Source organism: Narcine bancroftii, chromosome 8 (genome assembly GCF_036971445.1).
Source record: "Narcine bancroftii isolate sNarBan1 chromosome 8, sNarBan1.hap1, whole genome shotgun sequence".
NCBI lineage: Eukaryota > Metazoa > Chordata > Chondrichthyes > Torpediniformes > Narcinidae > Narcine > Narcine bancroftii.
In genome coordinates, this window is record NC_091476.1 from 51937555 (window position 1) to 51957920 (window position 20366).

Here is a 20366-nt window from a genome sequence, read left to right on the forward strand (position 1 = left end):
GAGTCCATGGAGAAGAGGAAAGTTTGTGTTACATTCTGAAATGCAGACACCACCTTCTGTACCTTCTTCTGATCGGGAGCAGAGAAGCTACCGTACCACACTGTGACGCGTCCATTTCAAGGGTGCACTCGTTAAAGGACATGTACAATTTCCTCAATGTTCTGAGAAGTGGAGGTGTTGCTTGGTGTCATCCAGCCACTTAAGTAATAAGCAGCGCCCTGACCAACAACCCTCCTTTACTCAACAGCATGAATCAGCTTGGTTCCTACGTGCTTTCAACTTTATTGCCTCCACCTGTGTTTACAGTTAATCTCCAGTTAAACAAGGAAGTCTGCAGATGCTACAATTGTACTGCAATGTACAAAACTGCTGGAGAAACTCAGCAAGTCATGCAGCATCTATTAGGAAGTAAAGGGGTCCAAGTCCTTCATCACAGTAGGAGTAAAAAGCAGGCACGTGAATTTAGTGGGAGTGGGAGAGGAGGGAGGAAGGGGCAGAGGGAGGAAACAGGTGGATATGAGGGAGAGGGTAGAAGAGATAAAAGCTGAGAAGTGATGGGGAGGGGGTAGCACGTCGAATGGAAAGGGAATGGTGGGGGGGTGGGGAGCTGGAGGAGACAAGAGGAATAGGGAAAGGGAGACACTCGGGGGATGGGTTGAATAGAAACTGGAAAAGTTGAAGCTGAGCTGGTTAGAGAGTACCCAGATAGAATATTAGGTGTGGTTCCTTCAATTTGAGGGTAGCCTCGGTTTGACAATGCGCAAGGCCATGGATAGGGATGTCAGTGTGGGAACATCATCTCCATTTGTTTCAATAACTGTTAAAATGTAAGCTCGTGCCATCTGTTCTCTCCCTCTTCATTCATGATCCTTAACGTGCCGGCACAACATTGAAGGCCGAAGGGCCTGTACTGTGCAGTATTGCTATTGCTCTTATTGTGTGTTGCTCTTAGTCATATACCTGCTTAAAAGCAGTATTCTTAAGACTGCGACTCTAGTCTGGAATGGATGATCAGCCAGTCAATGGTTGTGTGAGTGGGGGACTGGAAATGTAATCAGGAAAGGTTGCAGGACTGAGAGCTCTACTGCATGCCTTTGTGGACAAGCAGCTCCTCAGAACTGAGAGCTGAGAATCATGGAAAGGTTGGCCAAGCAATTGTTCGACTGGGGGAAAACACAATGCATGAAGCTAAGTGGACCAGACACATAATCGGAGTTGTTCGCCAGTTGATGAAACTGCGGCAAGAGAAGGGGTCATTATCGCGCAGAGAGAGCAAGAGCACGAGAGAGCATGCAAGAGAGAGAGGGCTCTTATTTCAACAGCATTTGCTGTGATCTGAAGGCATCCCAAAGAACTTCAGCATGATTAAAATGGCTTCTGCAAAGTTTTTGCTTTAAAAGGTATAGTTGCAACATGCACTTAAAATTGTTCTTGAATCAGAGACCATAAAAGAACACATTTGTACTTGAAAGAAGGATCCAGGGAGATGCGCAATGAACAAACAGGCTGGAGAAACTCAGCTGATCAAACAGCACCCATAGGATTATTAACACTTCGGGCCTGGGCCTTTCATCAGGTGCAAGTCAAAAAAAGAGGAGGGGGTGGGAGAGAAAAGAGGAGGGAAGTGGGACTAGAGTCAGAAATTCCTGTTAAAATGCTGGCACCAGTACATTAGTTTTCAGTGCTGATATCGTTCTTCAATTTATTCCTTACCTTTAAATATGATCCAAAGTATTTGGTTACGTAAGGACTATCACATTGGCTGAGGACAGTTATCTCCTGTTGGATATCTTCAATCTCATCTTCAGCTTCTTCCAGGTCAATAATTTTGATAGCAACTACTTGTTGTGTCCGATTATCAATTCCTTTGAAGACTTCGCCAAAAGACCCCTTTCCAATCCGCTCCAGTTTGGTGAACAGTCCCTCTGGGTCAGCCCGGTGATTCTGTGAACAGATGGAAGACAATGTTGGTGGAATCGAAATTTGCTGTCTGGTGTGACAATCCAACAGATTTTCACCACATATGTCCGCTATACCTCCCAAATCTGTGACCTCCCACAGCCAGATCACCAACGGCATGAAAATATAACCTTCAACTTCTCCTCAAGACACACGCTTTCTGATATTTGGCGGTCCTTCATTGGCCCTATCCCAAATTCTTGGAATATTCTATCACAGTAATTGCAATGTTTCTAATAGATTTGGACAGGTTTAGAGGAATATGGATTGAACACAGGAAAATGAAATTAGCTTGGGTAGACAACTTAGTCAACGTGGACATGTTGGGCCGAAAGGCCTATTTCCATTTTGCATAGCCCTACGACTCTTTGATACTGATCTGAATGTCCTGATGAACCTATGCACCACCACCGTCAACTCCATGGGTTATATGCCTTTGATTTAAAATTTATTCCTCGCTCCCTCCTCATTGACTGAAGAGCTCTGCCAAATTTGCACCCCTTCCAGAAATCTAGGACCATCACCATGCCAACAGCAACCACTGGCAGCTGCTCACTTTCAGCTTCAAGTCAAATCGAACAGCAAAAGGAAAGACCACATTTATAACTCTTGGTGCGATGTGTAATATTTTGCCAATGAGCCAATATACTGATTTTAAAGGTTCTTTCAGGTGGCTAAAATACCCTAATGTAAAGCCACAAATTCTACCCCTTTGCAGCTGTCAGGAGGCCACTTGAAAAAGCAGGAGGCCCCTCTGAGGCACATTTTCCAACCCTCCTCCGAGAGGGATAATCACTGGAGCACTGAAGTCTCCTAGGCACCTGAAAGCGGCTGCTAAGGGGATGACAATCAGCTAGCGAGTGTCTGACAGCCCCCCTTCCTGCTGCCCCTGCCCCTCGGTGTGGGACGTCAGGGCAAGGCTGGCCAGCGCAGGACGTCAGGGCTAGAGCGGCCAGCATGGACGGCCCAACCCTGATGTCCCGCGCCGGCCGCCCCTGCCCCGATGTCCCGAAGGGACAGGAGCCAGAGTGCACTCCGAGGCACCTCTCCTGCAGCTGTCCTTTCCAGGTGGACAGCGCAGCGCTTTCAGGGCTGCCACCTGAATAACCATTCCACAGGGCTGTATCCGCTTCTGCAGGTGCATTCCTGACGGAGAATGCACCTAAAGCAGCTTAATATACTACTGCAATAGCACATATGTAAACAAGATCCAAAACCAATCAGAAAGCAAGACACTGTTCTAATCAATTAACTGATCCAGTCAACCTGCTCCCACAACATAGACTTCATCTCCAGTCACCTTGAACCAATGGGGAAAATGCAAAGAAACGTGGCAAGAACCTGCAAAAAATTAACACAGAGCATTTAATGACTGAATTTTCACCAGCTGCAGATCCCGTCATTTCCTCAGCATTCAAATGGATTCCAGAATGAAAGTAGTGAGCTGGAAATCTTTCAAGAAGCAGAGATGTTTGGGGAGATGTTATGGAGATTGGGGAAGGTCCTTTTGCATGGATGTATTATCAGGATGAGCAGAACAGCCAGTTCAAGAGCAATTTTCTAGTGACCTTGTGACTCCAGGTTCGAAGGTCAATAGATGTCAGGGCTGAAGGAATGTGAATCACAACTCTATCCAGAGACCTTGTTCACTGATAAAGAAAATCTTGCCTTATCATGTGGAAACTGAGACTTCCTGGTGTCTGGGAGATCCCATTCTCCAGACTGCAGAGTTACCAAGGAAACCATAACCAGGGCAAATTAGTTCCAATTACAACAATCTAGGAAGTAAGCTTGAACACAGATTTGTTCTGTTTTCAATGCAAGGCCCCTCCCCTGTGACGTTTCTCTCTGCCTTGTGATCAGAGTCATTTTAAAGGCCTCAGAGCATGAAATGCCAATCAAGTTTTCTTTTCAAACATACAAACCAGATAAATGCCTCTGCAGCAGAAGAAGATTGTATAGGCTGTAGACAGGACTCACTCACTCTGCTTTGAGGAGGTACAAAGTTGACAAATGAGCTCAGCTGTCAGTGGATTAGCAACTAACACAATACATGTTGCAAACAAGGCAAAAAGAAGCAGTGTGCTTTCAAACTCTGCCAAATCCTACCCCCGTCAGACACTTTTCCCTGCTTCCGTCAGGGAGAAGATTCATGTGCTTGAGAACACTAACCTCCAGACTCAAGGACAGTTTCTTTCGTACTGTTCTCAAACACATGATGCCTTTTCACTGTCTTTTACAATTGTATCTCCAAACTTTCCTGCGTAGCCTGCATTATTTGATCACTATTACCCTATTCCTTTGGTCTTATTTATTTATCTATTTATTTGGTATTGCCCACGTACTGCCTGAATAGTACGCAAAACAAAGCTTCTGACCGTATTTCTGTTCTTGTGACAATAATGAGGCAAATGAACTTCAGGAAGATGCAAGCAAGGATCCAGAGGAGCGGGAAAAAAGATTGAGAAGAGGAGGTGGCTGTCAAGAGGCCGGCACAGTGAGAGAGCATGCAGAATGGCTGCTGTTCAATCTTGACTTTTGGTGCTGCATGTGTGGAGTTTGCACGTTCTCCCTGAAATTATATTAGTTTGTGCTGGGTTTTCATCCCACAGATGTGTGGGTCAGTGGGTTAATTGGCCAATGTAACTTCCCCGAGTGCACGCGCGAGTGGGAGAATGTGGGGAGAGTCCATGGGAGTGAGGGGAGAGCAGGTGGCAGGGAAAATCAGTAGGGAATGGGATTGCTCAATGAGATAAATGATCTCCTCCTCTGCTGTAAGGAACAACCTTTACCACAATGAAGCAAGGCTGCAAATTTACTTGCAGAGGGGCTGATGGTGTCCAGAATGCACTGGATGGGGTGGGAAACTGAAAACACAGCGTCAAGAAACAAGGATCGTACGGCAGCACAGACTGGCTGTGAACTGGACTTTTTAATTAACCTAGCATTGTGGAAATCAACACCTTTCCCAACCTGCATCAATGAATCCTCCCAGGGCTGCTCCTGTTTCTCTTAAGAACCCATGAAAATTGAAGGAGACTGCTTAGCCCCTCACTCAGCCCAGCCATTCAAATGACCGGGCCCTTATTTAGTAGCTACTTCCTCTTCTTCTCACTCATGGAAACATCTCTACATCTACCCTGTCATGATCTGATGTCTTTGAATAAGCTCACCCATCGTTCTTTTAAACTTCTCAATTGGGTCAACCCTCTCATCCCAGGAATTAGTCTGGTATATCACCTTTTGGTCCCGAGGCCATAGCTGTGCGCAAATATCACCCTACACAACTGTAACGAAACTTCCATAATCTTGATTCCCAACCCCTTGGCAATAAAGGCCAACATACCATATGCTTTCTTAACAAGTCGTTGAACCTACCTACTAACTTTTTGTGTGTCATACATTGGAACTCTGAGATCCCTCTGAACTTTACTCATTCGAAGTTTCCCTCCCCACCCCCTCCAATTTAGAAAATAACCCGCCTTTTGATTCCTCTTACCGAAGTCTTTGACCAATCACTCAGGCTACCTCCAATCTGTCACACAATCATAAGAAGAACAAGCCCTTCCTCTAATTTCTAACAACAGCAAACTTGTTCCCTCCTCCAGGACCTTGATGTGAACAGGAAGCAACATGCAAAATAGATGAGGAGAAAACAGTGTATTGGACCTTTCAGAATGCCTCCGTTAAGACGATGGGTAAAATTAAATGGCACTCAGGGCTGGGATGTGTTTTGCAGGATGGATTGGAGATTTTACCATTGGGCAGGAAGGAAAATATGACCCTTTCAGGAAGGTACGCTGATTCGGATGAAGAGGCCATGTACTCAAGTTTATTGTAGATACAAAGCTAATTGGCCAGTGTGCAAAGTGAAGAGAGTGCAGAAAGACTTTAGGGGGAATCTGGGCAGGTTAAGAGAGAATATTGCAGCTTGAATGTAAGGTGAGAAAATGGTCTGCACAAAGGGAAAGGTGGGGAGGAGAAACAACACAGGGTTGATCTGAGCGACTGTCATATCCTTGCAGATGAATCACTGGTAGTCAGCACAAAACCAAACAAGAGGTTGGCCTTTATTACATGAGAATTTGTGTATACAGGTTGAACACCCCTTATCTGAAATGCCTGGGACCAGAAGTGTTTTGGAATTTGGATTTTTTCAGGTTTAAAAAATGCACTTAAAGATACATGCATTCACATTACATTGACACATGCATAAATTAACTGAAGTAGAGAGAAAATACTTCTTCTTTGGCTTGGCTTCGCGGACGAAGATTTATGGAGGGGTATGTCCACGTCTGCTGCAGGCTCGTTGGTGACTGACAAGTCCGATGCGGGACAGGCAGACATGGTTGCAGCGGTTGCAAGGGAAAATTGGTTGGTTGGGGTTGGGTGTTGGGTTTTTCCTCCTTTGTCTTTTGTCAGTGAGATGGGCTCTGCGGTCGTCTTCAAAGGAGGTTGCTGTCCGCCAAACTGTGAGGCGCCAAGATGCACGGTTGGAGGCGAGATCAGCCCACTGGCAGTGGTCAACGTGGCAGGCACAAGAGATTTCTTTAAGCAGTCCTTGTACCTCTTCTTTGCTGCACCTCTGTCTCAGTGGCCAGTGGAGAGCTCGCCATAGAACACGATCTTGGGAAGGCGATGGTCCTCCATTCTGAAGACGTGACCCACCCAGCGCAGTTGGGTCTTCAGCAGCATGGATTCGATGCTTGCAGACTCTCCCAGCTCGAGTACGTCGATGTTGGTGATTAAGTAATTACAATGAATGTTGAGGAAGGAGCGGAGACACCGCTGATGGAAGCGTTCTAGGAGCCGTAGGTGATGCCGGTAGAGGACCCATGATTCGGAGCCGAACAGGAGTGTGGGTATGACAACGGCTCTGTAAACGCTGAACTTTGTGTGTTTCTTCAGGTGGTTGTTTTTCCAGACTCTTTTGTGTAGTCTTCCAAAGGCGCTATTTGCCTTGGCGAGTCTGTTGTCTATCTCTTTGTCGATCCTTGCATCAGATGAAATGGTGCAGCCAAGGTAGTTAAACTGATTGACCGTTTTGAGTTCTGTGTGCCCGATGGAGATGTGGGGGGGCTGGTAGTCATGGTGGGGAGCTGGCTGATGGAGGACCTCAGTTTTCTTCAGGCTGACTTCCAGGCAAAACATTTTGGCAGTTTCTGCAAAACAGGACGTCATACGTTGGAGAGCTGGCTCTGAATGGGCAACTAAAGCGGCATTGTCTGCAAAGAGTAGTTCACGGAAAAGTTGCTCTTGTGTCTTGGTGTGAGCTTGCAGGCGCCTCAGAATAAAGAGACTGCCATCCGTGCGGTACCGGATGTAAACAGCGTCTTCATTGTTGAGGTCTTTCATGGCTTGTTTCAGCATCATGCTGAAGAAGATAGTAAAGAGGGTTGGTGCGAGGACGCCGCCTTGCTTCACGCCGTTGTCAATGGAGAAGGGTTCGGAGAGCTCATTGCTGTATCTGACCCGACCCTGTTGGTTTTTGTGCAGTTGGATAACCATGTTGAGGAACTTGGGGGGGCATCCGAGGCGCTCTAGTATTTGCCAAAGCCCTTTCCTGCTCACGGTGTCGAAGGCTTTGGTGAGGTCAACAAAGGTGATGTAGAGTCCTTTGTTTTGTCCTCTGCACTTTTCTTGGAGCTGTCTGAGGTCAAAGACCATGTCAGTAGTTCCTCTGTTTGCGCGAAAGCCACACTGTGATTCTGGGAGGACATTTTCGGCGACACTAGGTATTAGTCTATTAAGGAGAATCCTAGCGAAGATTTTGCCTGCAATGGAGAGCAGCGTGATTCCTCTGTAGTTTGAGCAGTCTGATTTCTCGCCTTTGTTTTTGTACAGGATGATGATGATGGCATCACAAAGGTCCTGAGGCGGCTTTCCTTGGTCCCAGCAGAGCATGAAAAACTCATGCAGTTTGACATGCAGAGCTTTGCCGCCAGCCTTCCAGACCTCTGGGGGAAATTCCAATCATACCTGCTGCTTTGCCACATTTCAGTTGTTCAATTGCCTTATATGTCTCTTCCCGGGTAAGGACCTCATCCAGCTCTAGACTCAAGGGTTGTTGAGAGAGCTGGAGCAGGGCGGATTCTTGGACTGAGCGGTTGGCACTGAAAAGGGATTAGAAGTGTTCTGACCATCGATTGAGGATGGAGATCTTGTCACTGAGGAGGACTTCGCCGTCTGAGCTGCGCAGAGGGCTTTGGACTTGGGATGAGGGGCCGTACACCGCCTTGTATCTCATAAAAAACCCCGAAGTCGTCAATGTCGGCACTAAGCTGGGTTCGTTTTTGGGAGGCTAGTCCACCACTCATTTTGGATCTCCCGGAGTTTGCGCTGAAGGTGGCTGCATGCGAGACGGAAGGCTCGTTTTTTTCCCTGGCCAGGAAGGCTTTGCAAGTCCGGGGCAGGTAAGAAAACTTTTTTTTAAAAGTCTCTTACCAGGGTCTGCGGGGAGGAGTCGGCGTCAGAGGCGGCCATTGGTCGAGCGAGCGTACAGGAGAGTGTGTAGGGGTTAATTGGTAAAAGGCCAATAAATAAGAGGGACAGCGAGCGGCCCAGTGAGTGAGTGGCCCAGTGAAGGAGTGGGACTTCCAGGCTTTGGCTCATCAGGCTTCGGCGAAAGCAGGCGGAGAGAAAGCTAAGATAGTCTTTATTACTACTTCATTGGGGTAAGGGATGAGCGTTAAGGCTGTGTGTTGTAGGGAGTGCCGGATGTGGGAGTCTTCCAGACTCCCAGATGTCCATATCTGCACTAGGTGTGTCGAGCTGCAGATTGTCAGGGACCGTGTTAGGGAACTAGAGCTGCAGCTCGATGACCTCAGGCTGGTTAGGGAAACAGAGGTAGTCATAGACAGGAGTTACAGCCAGGTGGTCACGCCAGGGCCACGGGAGGATGAAAGGTGGGTAACTGTTAGGAGAGGGACAAAAGAACGTAAGGTGCCAGAGACGAGCCCTGTGAATGTAACCCTCAGCAATAAGTGCGCCTCTTTGAGCACTGTTGAGGGGAACATCAAGGTTGGGGGGAGTGACAGTGGCTGTGCCTCCGGCACGAGGTCGGCCCCTGTAGCTCAGAAAGGGAGGGAAAGGAAGAGGAGGGCAATTGTGGTAGAGGACGGATAGGGGATTCTGCGGACACAGCAAGGAGAACCGGATGGTGGTTTGCCTCCCTGGTGCCAGGGTCCGAGATGTTGCTGCTCGTGTCCCAGATATCCTAAAGTGGGAGGGACAGGAGCCAGAGGTCGTGGTACATGTAGGTACCAATGACATAGGGAGAATTAGAGAAGAGGTCCTAAAAAGTGAGTACAGGCAGTTAGGTAGGGAGTTAAAAAGAAGGACCGCAAAGGGGGTAATCTCTGGATTACTCCCTGTGCCACGTGACAGTGTGAATAGAAATAGAATGAGGTGGAGGATTAACACATGGCTGAAGGGGTGGAGTAAGGGGCAGGGATTTAAGTTTCTGGATAACTGGGACCTTTTTTGGGGGAGATGTGACCTGTACAGTAAGGACGGGTTACACTTAAATCCCAGGGGGACCAGAATCCTGGCAGAGGTATTTGCTAGGGCTACTCAGGATCCTTTAAACTAGAATGGTTGGGGGGAGGGAACAAAATAGTACAGAGCAGTAAGGAGAAGGTTAGAATGCAAACAAAGAAAGTTTGTAGTAAGTATTTGAATATGGATGGGCAGGTGATAGAGAAGGGAAATGCTCTGGAAGAAGATGAAGGGCAATTGGCAGGAAAAGTAAATAATGTTGTTATTAAAGATGAGGGAAAACAGGGATTAAAAATTGGGAAATCTCTGAAATTCATATATTTTAATGCCAGGAGTATTGTAAAAAAGGTGGATGAGCTGAAGGTGTGGATTGATACTTGGAAGTATGATGTGGTAGCGATTAGTGAGACATGGTTGCAGGAGGGATGTGATTGGCAACTGAATATCCCTGGGTTTCGTTGTTTTAGGTGTGATAGAGTCGGAGGGGCAAGAGGAGGTGGGGTTGCATTGCTTGTCAGGGAAAATATTACAGGGGTGCCTAGGAAGGATAGATTAGAGGGCACATCCACGGAGGCTATTTGGGTGGAACTGAGGAGTAGGAAAGGAGAGGTTACACTTGTAGGGGTGTATTATAGACCACCCGGAGGGGACCGAGACCTAGAGGAGCAAATCTGTAGGGAGATAGTAGATATTTGTGATAAGCACAGGGTTGTAATTATGGGAGATTTTAATTTTCCACATATAGATTGGGAAACACATTCTGTGAAAGGACTGGATGGGTTAGAGTTTGTGAAATGTGTGCAAGATAGTTTTTTACAACAATATGTAGAGGTGCCGACCAGAGAAAGAGCAGTGTTAGATCTACTATTGGCAAATGGGATGGGTCAAGTGACGGAGGTTACTGTTGGCGAGCACTTCGGGTCCAGTGATCATAATGCCATCAGCTTCAATGTCATTCTGGAAAGAGAGAAATCAGGGCCAAGGATTGAGGTTTTTGATTGGGGAAAAGCTAGATTTGAGGAGATGCGAAAGGACTGGCAGGGTGTGCATTGGGACAATTTGTTTTATGGGCAAGATGTAGTAGAGAGATGGAAGTCTTTTAAAGATCAGATTTTGAGAGTGCAAAAGCTTTATGTTCCTGTTAGGTTAAAAGGAGGTGCAAAAGGTTTGAGAGAGCCGTGGTTTTCAAGGAATATTGGAAACTTGGTTCGAAGAAAAAGGGACACTGATAAGAGTGATGCGTCGCTTGTTTTGAAGGGGGAGTCACATGGACATGATCCGGTCAGAGTGGCCTGTCGGGAGGTTTTCAAGTTTGGAGGCAATGGAGTTCTTGACCATGAAGCCAACACCAGAAAGGCATCGTTCAGCCTGAGGCTTGCCAGACCAGTAGAGTGTGTAGCCCGCGCCGTGTTCTTGGAGGCTGCCTACATCTGCAAGGCGGACTTCGCTGAGAGCGGCTATGTCGATGTCGAGTCTGAGGAGTTCATGTGCAATGAGGGCAGACCGACGTTCAGGTCGGTGGCTGTCAGCCTTGTCTAACATGGTTCTGATGTTCCAACATGCTAGCTTGAGTTTGTGTGCATCTTTTGAGGGGGAGGTCGTGGACCTGTCCTCGGGCCTGCTCAAAGGAGCTTTTAGGTGGAGTGCAGTGTCCGTAGTACTGGCCCCACCCTTTACACCCATGGTTCGTGTGCCGTGGCCAAGCAAGCTGGGACGTGGCAGGGAGGACCTTGGGTCGTAGGTTTTATATCGGAGTGACCTTCTCCTATGCAAGTTGCTTAACTGGGGTGAAGAGGCCTGCCGCCCCTTTTAGGTAGAGAGTATACAGTATATTGGAAAATCTACACTCAATAATGCACTACTTACGTCTGCTACGTCTCGTTCTCCGATCGGGATTTCTGAACTCTATTACATATTACCTTATGGGGCCAATGATGAAAAGAACTTTGGATTTCGGGTATTCAGTTCAGGGGTCTTCAACCTGTATGATGATAGACTGCTTACTGCATTTAAATATTCTTGGCGAGATCACATCTGAAAGACTATGTACCGGACTGGCCTTGCTTGTCATTGGGGAAAGGTGTAGGTTCACCATGGGAAGGGATTTCCAGTCATAAAGTAGAAAAGCAGGTCTTCATCCCAACCTGTCGACTTAAGCCTGTCCCATTTGTCTGCATTGTAAACCCTTTAAAATATTCAAATGCATGAACTTGTCACTGTGTCACGGCTGCAGCTCATTCCCCGTTCGCAGCTCTCCTGAACAAGTTCTTCCTCAGGTTCCTTTGAAACCTTTCTACTCTTTGTAAACTAATGGCCTCTAGCATTAGACCCATTATCCTGGGGAAAAGACAGTGAATATTCATTTTATTTATGCCCCTCATTATTTTTCTTAAATAGGATCATTCCTCAGCCCCCTACACTCCAGGGAAAAAGGGTTCATCTTATCCAGTCTCTCTTTATAACTCAAGCACTCCAGTCTGGTAACATTCTTGAGAATCTGTTCCAGCTCAACAATAACCTTTCTATGGCTAGTGACCAGAACAAGTGTGATCTCACCATTGGCCTGTACATCTATAACACGACATTCGTGTTTAGTACTTTATCTCCAGATTGATGAAACCACAGTCTGTCACACAGGAGAGAGGAGGAAGAATCCATGCTCATCAGTGTCTAGAAGAATGGGAGATGATTCCATTAAGACACAAAATTCTTACAGGGCTTGCCAGGACAGAGATGGCCAGGGTGCTTCCTTTGGCTCACATGCGGACAAAGTCACGGTCTCAAAACAAGGAGTCAGCCTCTTGACACTGCAAAGAGGAGCAACTTCTTCATTCAGAGAGTCACTGTCCAGAACTAAACTGATGGATCTTGAGTTAAAGGAATTGAGGGATAGGCATTTAATGCAGTAAATGGCACTGAGATAAAAGAATAGGCATGATGGTAATGTACAGTAGGCTAGCAATGTGTGCCAAACTGCCTCCTGCAATGTTTTTATATGCAATCTTGCTCCTGTTTACAAGAAATTTCCTAGCGTTTAACAAACATCTGTCAGACTCCATGCAGATTTGGATTAATGAGCGTTTGCTGCATTCATTATCTACAGGCTGCAGGTGGAGTTTCAAATCTTTAACTGCCTGCTTTGCCTCTTCAGTTTGTTCCACACCTTATATGTTTTTCTTAAATGATGAGAGTTAAAGCCTGAAGGTTAAAGGGAGGGGCGTTCCAACGTTTGGAAACATGATTTAAAACTTGCTGAACCCCTTTGATCAAGTGAGAACACAACAATGTCTCGGCTGCAACCTCGGTTTCAGTACGGCACCAATTCTAAGGTAGGCACATTAAGGTAGCAGGTGTCTGCCTGCTTCTACCTTCCCAGATGCTCACACACACCATGTACATCAAGGACTTCTGTTTATCTTCTCTCACTTTTGTTCTGCTTCTTTTGTGCCCCTCCCCAAACCATGATCCTGTTTATCAAGTTTTCAAGTTTTGACGTGTTCTTCCCAAAGGCGAAACAACCATAGCTGTTGGGATATGACACGCAGGTCTGCTCACATTCACCAGGAGCCGAACAGCAGGCAATTTGGAAACTTCCTGGCTTATTTCTGCTGCTCAAGCTCCCAAATGTATCCCACACACTGTGCTGTCCTCAGAATGGGCTCTGTGCCACTCTAATGACTGGGAATCCCAACCAAGACAAATGGAAGGCTCCTCCAAACCAGCCTGTTCCAGACTCCATCTGGTATATGCCTGCGTGACCCAGGGAGAGCAGGAGGTTTGCTGGGAGGAGATGTCTCCTTGAATAAATGAGAGGGGTCATGGGAGCAGGAATAACCATTCTAAGGGGCCATGTATTTTGGGGTTGTTTTTGACTGCATGTGTGAGAGAATGTGGAAATTTGTTTCTTCCTAGAAACCTGTTTATTTCATGTATATCTTTGCAACACAGGAAGATAACATCACCCATCAAGTCCATGCAATTCCACTTCTCCCACTAATTTTCCTGATTGCACATTTTCTCCACATTCCCATCCAACTCCTGCCAGATTCTGCCTCTCACCTCCACACCACAGGCAAGTTGCAGCAGCTGATTAATGACCCAACCCTGGTGTCTTTCAAGCATGGGAGGGAACTGGAACATCCAGGGAACACAGAGCAAACCCATCTTTGGGAGGAGATGGAGGCAATTGCGTAAATAACCAAGTAAGAGATGGAGGAATTGAAACAGTGCAAGAGAAATGGGAGGGAGGAAGGTGTGAAGGGAGATGTCAGAATCAGGGAGATGCGAGTCAGTAGAAGAAGTGGTGAAGATCAAGGTGGTGGAATGGTCTGTCCATGAGTGAAGGTCAAGGTGATGAGGTGGTCCACTCAACAATGGAGGCAAAGGGTGATGGGGTCATCTTCCCAACAGTGAGGGTCACGGCGAGGAAGACCATTCAACCCACCGTGTTCATGTCAATTCTCACAGCAAACCCAATAACTTAATTCCCCCTCTTTTGTCCCCATACTCCTCCCACCCCAATACCTCAATAAGCCACCTTCATTGGAGCAATTTACAGCGGCCAACTGATCGACCAACCAGTGGGTCACTGGAACGAGGGTGAAATCAGAGCATCTGGCATCACAAACAAGCCTACAAACTCCTAAGTGGGGATTGAAGCTGGGCTGCTGTCTACCTACAGTGCCAATGTACTGTCCTATCCACACATGAAAGTTGTTGAAGCAAGGGATTTTCACGGCATGGTAAAAGCAAAGGCCAACACAAAGGAAAATGGACAAGATGTTTGAAGCAGGGTTCCTGGAGTGGAAATTAGGCCAGAGGGCCTGCGTCCAGTGCTCAACATCTCTATGAGAGAGTGGAGCAGTGGAACTCATTTACAATGTGGAAATGCAAGAGATGGTCAGAATGCAAGAAATTAGAAGCAGGTGTAGGCCACTTGGCCCTTCAAGCCTGCCCTGTCATCCAACATGATTATGGCTGCTCTGATGTTGGCCTCATCTTTTCCCCTTGTGCCAGTTGCCCCACAGACATCAATTCTCTGATCTTTCAAAAATCCATCTAACGCCACCTCAAGTACTTCTACTGATCCAGAGTACCAAAGCCCTTGGACTGAAATCTTTCAGAGATTTGTCACCCTCTGCAAAAACAAATTTTGAGGCATCTCCATTTTAAATGGTAGCTCCCTTGTCCCTCCCTTATTTGAGAAAAGATCGCGAGGGAGGGCACGGGGCAGCAGGAGCAGGTGAGGTTTACTACAGGGCTCTGGCAAAGACCGAACCAGTAAGGCTTGCCTTCGGCATTCGTACAAAGAAATGGCAGTGCCCCATGACACCTCCAGCAGCAAAATCCTGTGATTCAGCGACCTGCTCATTCTTCAGGAGTGGGTCTGCGGGGAGGTGGGGGGGGGGGGGGGGGGGCGGGGGGAAGAGGGTGGGGAGGGATGTTTATCTTCAGCCAACACCTGGCATGTAGAGTGAGGCACAATGCATTAAAAGAGCAAAAACAATTTGCTCTCCATTCAACATCTTTAAGAATTTCACAAAATTCATTTTAAATTGGAGTTCAGGAGTGGGTTCACTGCAGAAAATTAAATATCGTGCTCGTTTCGGCAGCATGTCTATAAAATTGGAACGATACAGAGAAGATTAGCATGGCCCCTACGCAAGGATGACACGCAAATTCGTGAAGCGTTCCATATTTTTAAAAAAAGGAAATTAAATATCATTTTGTAATGTACTACCTTCCACATTAGGAGGATTTGGTTTTCAAGTGTGGAACAAGTCAACTCAAGAAAAAAATATACCACTGGAGGTGTTTCAGAATTAGTTGGCAGCCTTGCTATAATTAGTCAATGAGAGCTCAGTAATGAGGAAATCTGCCTCCCACTTTTGGTTTGTCGGGTGATATTCCAACAGCTGTGATAAACCAAGTCCCAAAAATAAACTTCAAGATTTGTTTTCTTACTCCAACAATGTTTCCCCAGTCTCTGGTACAGTGGGATCTGAATTAGTTGCTCAATAGGGAGGATTGTACTCTGCAGTGTTGGCTCGAGACAAGTCATTTGCTCTTCCCCTTCCCCCATCCATTACCCTCTCACTCCCCTTCCCTGACAGTCCTCCCATTCCTCAGTTAGAGAAGGCAGCACGATCGTCATCTGCAAATCCTCTGTTAATCTCTGAAGCATACTGTGTGCCAGAGGCTGCGGGAAACAAGTTAGATCCTATCTCTCTTTCTCTCCCCCCCTTTCTCTCTGCCCTCTCCCTCATTCAGCTTCTCCCTGCCTCTTCTCTTCCTCCTCTGCCATTCCCAAATCACCTCACTCTCTTACTAGCTCAAAAAACAAGGAGATCAAATTTTTTTCCAAATGCTCCCCTCACAAACTCAGAGGTATCCGGAGTCACACCCGTTTATTAGCTGGGGCCCAGACCTCTGTAAACCTCCCCCCCCCACCCCCCCGCCCCAGGCAAGACCAGTCATTTTAATGCCAGTCCAATCTTGGCTGTAAACCAACCCTGGCTGGTGCCCCATACACTGTGCCAGTGTTCCACCTTGCTTCTGTTTGCTTCTTATCCCACATGAAGCCTCCGTAATACGAACTGCCAGACCACAGTGTGGTCCAATGTTACCCAAACAATGACATTTCTTTCAAGGCACTTTGCAACCTTCTCAAGAGCAGCACCTCATATTCCACCTGGGTAGTCTACAACCTAATGATATGAACATTGAATTCTCCAGTTCCTAGTAACCCGCTTCCCCACGGTGGTCTCCTCTCTCCATCTCATCCACTCAGGTCCTCTCACACATTCCCTTCTTTCCTATCCTCCTGTTACCCAGTTCCTTTCCCCTTACCCACCTCTCCACCCACCCACCACCCCTCCCACAATACATCCTTTCCCATATCAGGCCTCCATCCTTCCCTTGTGAGATTTCACCAATCTCGTTCCTTCAGCAGGTGGAAGGAACCTCCCCATTGGTTCCCCTTGCCAACCCCCCCCCCCACCCGTCTGCTTCTACCCACTACCATCTCCCAACTCCACCCATCTAGTTGCATCTGTCCATCATTCTTCATCCCTTCCTGTTCCACCAGTCACCTACTGGCCCCTCTCCTTCCCTTTAATACTGCCCAATCTTCCCTCTCCTCTCAGTCCTAAAGCAGGGTTTCAATGCAGAACAGTGACTGTCCCCTCTCCGTTTGCCTGACCCACTGAGTTCCTCCAGCTGTTTATTTTATTTGCTCTCAATTCAAGTGTCTGCAGTCTCATGTAGCCATCTTGGAACTTTCTGGATCAGGCATCAAATTTTCCAATGTTCAGGTAATCTGTTCTCTCTTTGTTTCCAATCTCACTTTCTCCCACTAGCCCCCCCTTTCTCTCTGCCCTCTTCCTCTTTCACCCTCTCCCTTTCTCTCCAGCTCCTCTCACCCCTTTCCTACCCCTCTTCTGCCCTTCCCAATCATAATATCCCTCTATAAAATGCCTCCTAAGCTGTCAGTACTCATGATCCTTATCACCCGATTTATCTTGCCCAATCTTCATCCAGTCTACTTTCTCACCCTCCCCCCTCCACTCCCAATCCTCCCCCAGTCCCAAGGAAAGACCGCCACTCAAACGTGAACTGTTTTTTCTCTCCATGATTGCTGGGTTTTACTTCCGTTGGGTTTCTGCTTTCCCCTTGTGCTGTGGTCACAAAAGTGTAGTTCAGGAACAGGATGTCACATGTACCTGACATCTGCAGTTGGAGCTCCCCCTAACCAAGGAAGACTGTACCCTAGTTGTCACATCAAACTTTCTTAAGCTGCCCTCACATTTTACAAATCACAAAGAAAATTAATAACTGCTTGGGAGTTAGTTTGGAAGAGGAAGCTTTCCTCTTCTTTGTTTGGAGGAGAACCATCATCAAAATATTAAAATGCTAATCGAATACACTTTGCAACCACTTTATAGGGAGTGAGTAAACCTGGGTTACTCCTTCATTCCAAAGGTACGCAGGTTGGGAGATTACTTGGTCATATTAAGTCATCCCTGACGTGTACTGGAGAGCTGCGATCTGGGACAGCTGACAGGAAAAGCGGAGAGCAAAATGGCAAAAGAAATCGCAGCATGGGAGTGGGATTTCTCGAAGATCGAAGAGAGATTCGATGGGCTGAAGGGCCCCCATGTTGTGATGAAATGATGAAACAGGCGTCGGTGGGGGAAAAATAAGGGGGTTTATGGAGAGTGACCTGGCAAATTTGCAACAAGCGAGTGCCTTGCCGGGAGCAACCAACAGGAACCTCCAACTAGCTTGAGTGAGTGCTTGGGCATGAAGGTGGCAGTGTCCAGCCAATCCCAAGTATCCAGCAATTGTTTATCCATTTTTTTGTTCAAACCCCCACCCCCAGACGCACATCATTGTCTATGGAACTGACCCTCTGATTAACTCCTGCTGAAGCAGCAGGACTGGGACGGCGGGCAGGGGAGGAGGGGGGCGTGAGGTGGGGTTGAGGGAATCCAATTCTCCTTGTCTGAGCCCCAAACCCATTTAACCTCAGTGCCAGGGACCAGAAGGACACTCTCCCAGCAGAAATCCTATGTGGTAGTTGGTCAATCTGAAGATGGATGGCCATTCCCCAGGCACCCTGGGCAGGTAGGTAGTCTCTCCTAGATGGCCATTCTTCCAGGAGCTCCAAAGACACCACACTCCCCTGACATGGGCAAAATAACGGATAATTTTCATTCCCAATCGGCTAATGAAGGCTCCCAGTCACCATAATCTGTGGATCACAACTTAATGGTTGCTTTTTGCAACCGAAAAGAACATTTTTGCTGTGTCTCACACACACACACACACACACACACACACACACACACACACACACACACACACACACACACACACACACACACACAACCCAGCACCCCACCAAAATAAAAGGACCAAGTGTAAATGAGGAAATATCAAAAACCAAGAGCAACCTATGGGGGTAAAAAAGCACATACTCTCCCTATTCCACCTACTGAGTGACAGGGTTTGAAACAGGGATTGGGAGGAAACAAAACGATGCTTTTAGCAGTTTCTGCTTCACCCAACACCATACTGAATAGAGGTACTGTGTACAGTCGCAGCCCAGACATCCACAGGGAACTGGAAGACCAGCAATGTGGTCCCACCAACCCTCTGTGAAGTGTTCAGAGTATTTCCCTCCCCACCCCCCCACCCCACCCATTTAGCATAACAGCCAAGTTCCATTGACTTGGGCAACTCTGCTCTTTGCACGAGTGTCTGGGTTGCATTTCAAATCGAAGGCCAATTTGGCTTGAATGCACCTTTGAACACAGTAAGCCTCTGTGAAGACTAGGTTACCAAGTGTGCTTGAATCAGGAAGCGAATGATTATGAAATAAGCAAGGGAGCGGCCCATCCTGCTGCCTGTCTGTCCTTGTGGTTGCACAATGAATAGAATATTTTCTCCAGCAAACAGAGCAATAGGCAACATTGTGGACCAAAGCATTTAGAAAATGACTGATGGAAAGCGCCAACATTTAGTAAGGTGATCACACGAGTTAGCAATTGGAACTGTGATACTCTTGGATAGAGCCAGGGCAGGGCATCCATTAAATTGCATGAAGGTAAAAGTGTGAGGTGAATGATAGAGAACAGAATAAGAGGATGAATGAGGCTCAATGTACAAGAAACTGACTCTCTCCAAAACTGTGGAGTTCCTGCACTGTGACCAGTCCACCAATGTTGGACGTTGGCTGCAGCAGGATGCTGACACTGGATCCGACATTGGGACAATTCTGTCAGTGTTCATTGTATTTCTCCAGGGCTTGGAGATGTCTACTGTCAGTAATTCTTGTCTCTGAAGTGTACGGCAGGGAGTGGTGGAATAGTGCATGAGAGAGAAGAGAGAGGCTATTGGGACAGTGTGTCAGGAGAGGAGAGAAAAGCTGGTAGGATGGAGTGTGGGGAGAGGGGTTGTTGGGACCGTGCGTGGGGAGAGGAGAGAGGGGTTGTTGGGACCGTGCGTGGGGAGAGGAGAGAGGGGTTGTTGGGACCGTGCGTGGGGAGAGGAGAGAGGGGTTGTTGGGACCGTGCGTGGGGAGAGGAGAGAGGGGTTGTTGCGACCGTGCGTGGGGAGAGGAGCGAGAGGTTGTTGGGACCGTGCGTGGGGAGAGGAGAGAGGGGTTGTTGGGACCCTGCGTGGGGAGAGGAGAGAGGGGTTGTTGGGACCGTGCGTGGGGAGAGGAGAGAGGGGTTGTTGGGACCGTGCGTGGGGAGAGGAGAGAGGGGTTGTTGGGACCGTGCGTGGGGAGAGGAGAGAGGGGTTGTTGGGACCGTGCGTGGGGAGAGGAGAGAGGGGTTGTTGGGACCGTGCGTGGGGAGAGGGGTTGTGGAACAGTGCGTGGGGAGAGGGGTTGTTGGGACCGTGCGTGGGGAGAGGAGAGAGGGGTTGTTGGGACCGTGCGTGGGGAGAGGAGAGAGGGGTTGTTGGGACCGTGCGTGGGGAGAGGAGAGAGGGGTTGTTGGGACCGTGTGTGGGGAGAGGAGAGAGGTTGTTGGGACCGTGCGTGGGGAGAGGAGACAGGTTGTTGGGACCGTGCGTGGGGAGAGGAGACAGGTTGTTGGGACCGTGCGTGGGGAGAGGAGAGAGGGGTTGTTGGGACCGTGCGTGGGGAGAGGAGAGAGGGGTTGTTGGGACCGTGCGTGGGGAGAGGAGAGAGGGGTTGTTGGGACCGTGCGTGGGGAGAGGAGAGAGGGGTTGTTGGAACCGTGCGTGGGGAGAGGAGAGAGGGGTTGTTGGGAGCGTGCGTGGGGAGAGGAGAGAGGGGTTGTTGGGACCGTGCGTGGGGAGAGGAGAGAGGGGTTGTTGGGATCGTGCGTGGGTAGAGGAGAGAGGGGTTGTTGGGACCGTGCGTGGGGAGAGGAGAG

General features: G+C 48.0%; 1 protein-coding gene and 1 non-coding gene across 4 annotated transcripts in view; one reads left to right on the forward strand and one right to left on the reverse strand.

Moving 5' to 3' along the window:
- stk26 (serine/threonine protein kinase 26) overlaps nt 1–20366 on the reverse strand; it is a 104857-nt gene that overhangs the window by 44282 nt on the left and 40209 nt on the right. For 2 of the 3 annotated variants that reach the window (XM_069893711.1, XM_069893715.1), the window contains exon 2: nt 1714–1944. In XM_069893711.1, coding sequence (XP_069749812.1) covers nt 1714–1944 — 231 coding nt within the window. Of the gene's footprint in view, nt 1–1713; nt 1945–12012; nt 12043–20366 lie in introns of those variants that run through there. The other variant, XM_069893712.1, reaches the window with a different exon arrangement.
- Nucleotides 15054–15158, forward strand: LOC138742165 (U6 spliceosomal RNA). The gene has a single exon (XR_011343959.1). It is a non-coding gene; the product is annotated as a U6 spliceosomal RNA (small nuclear RNA).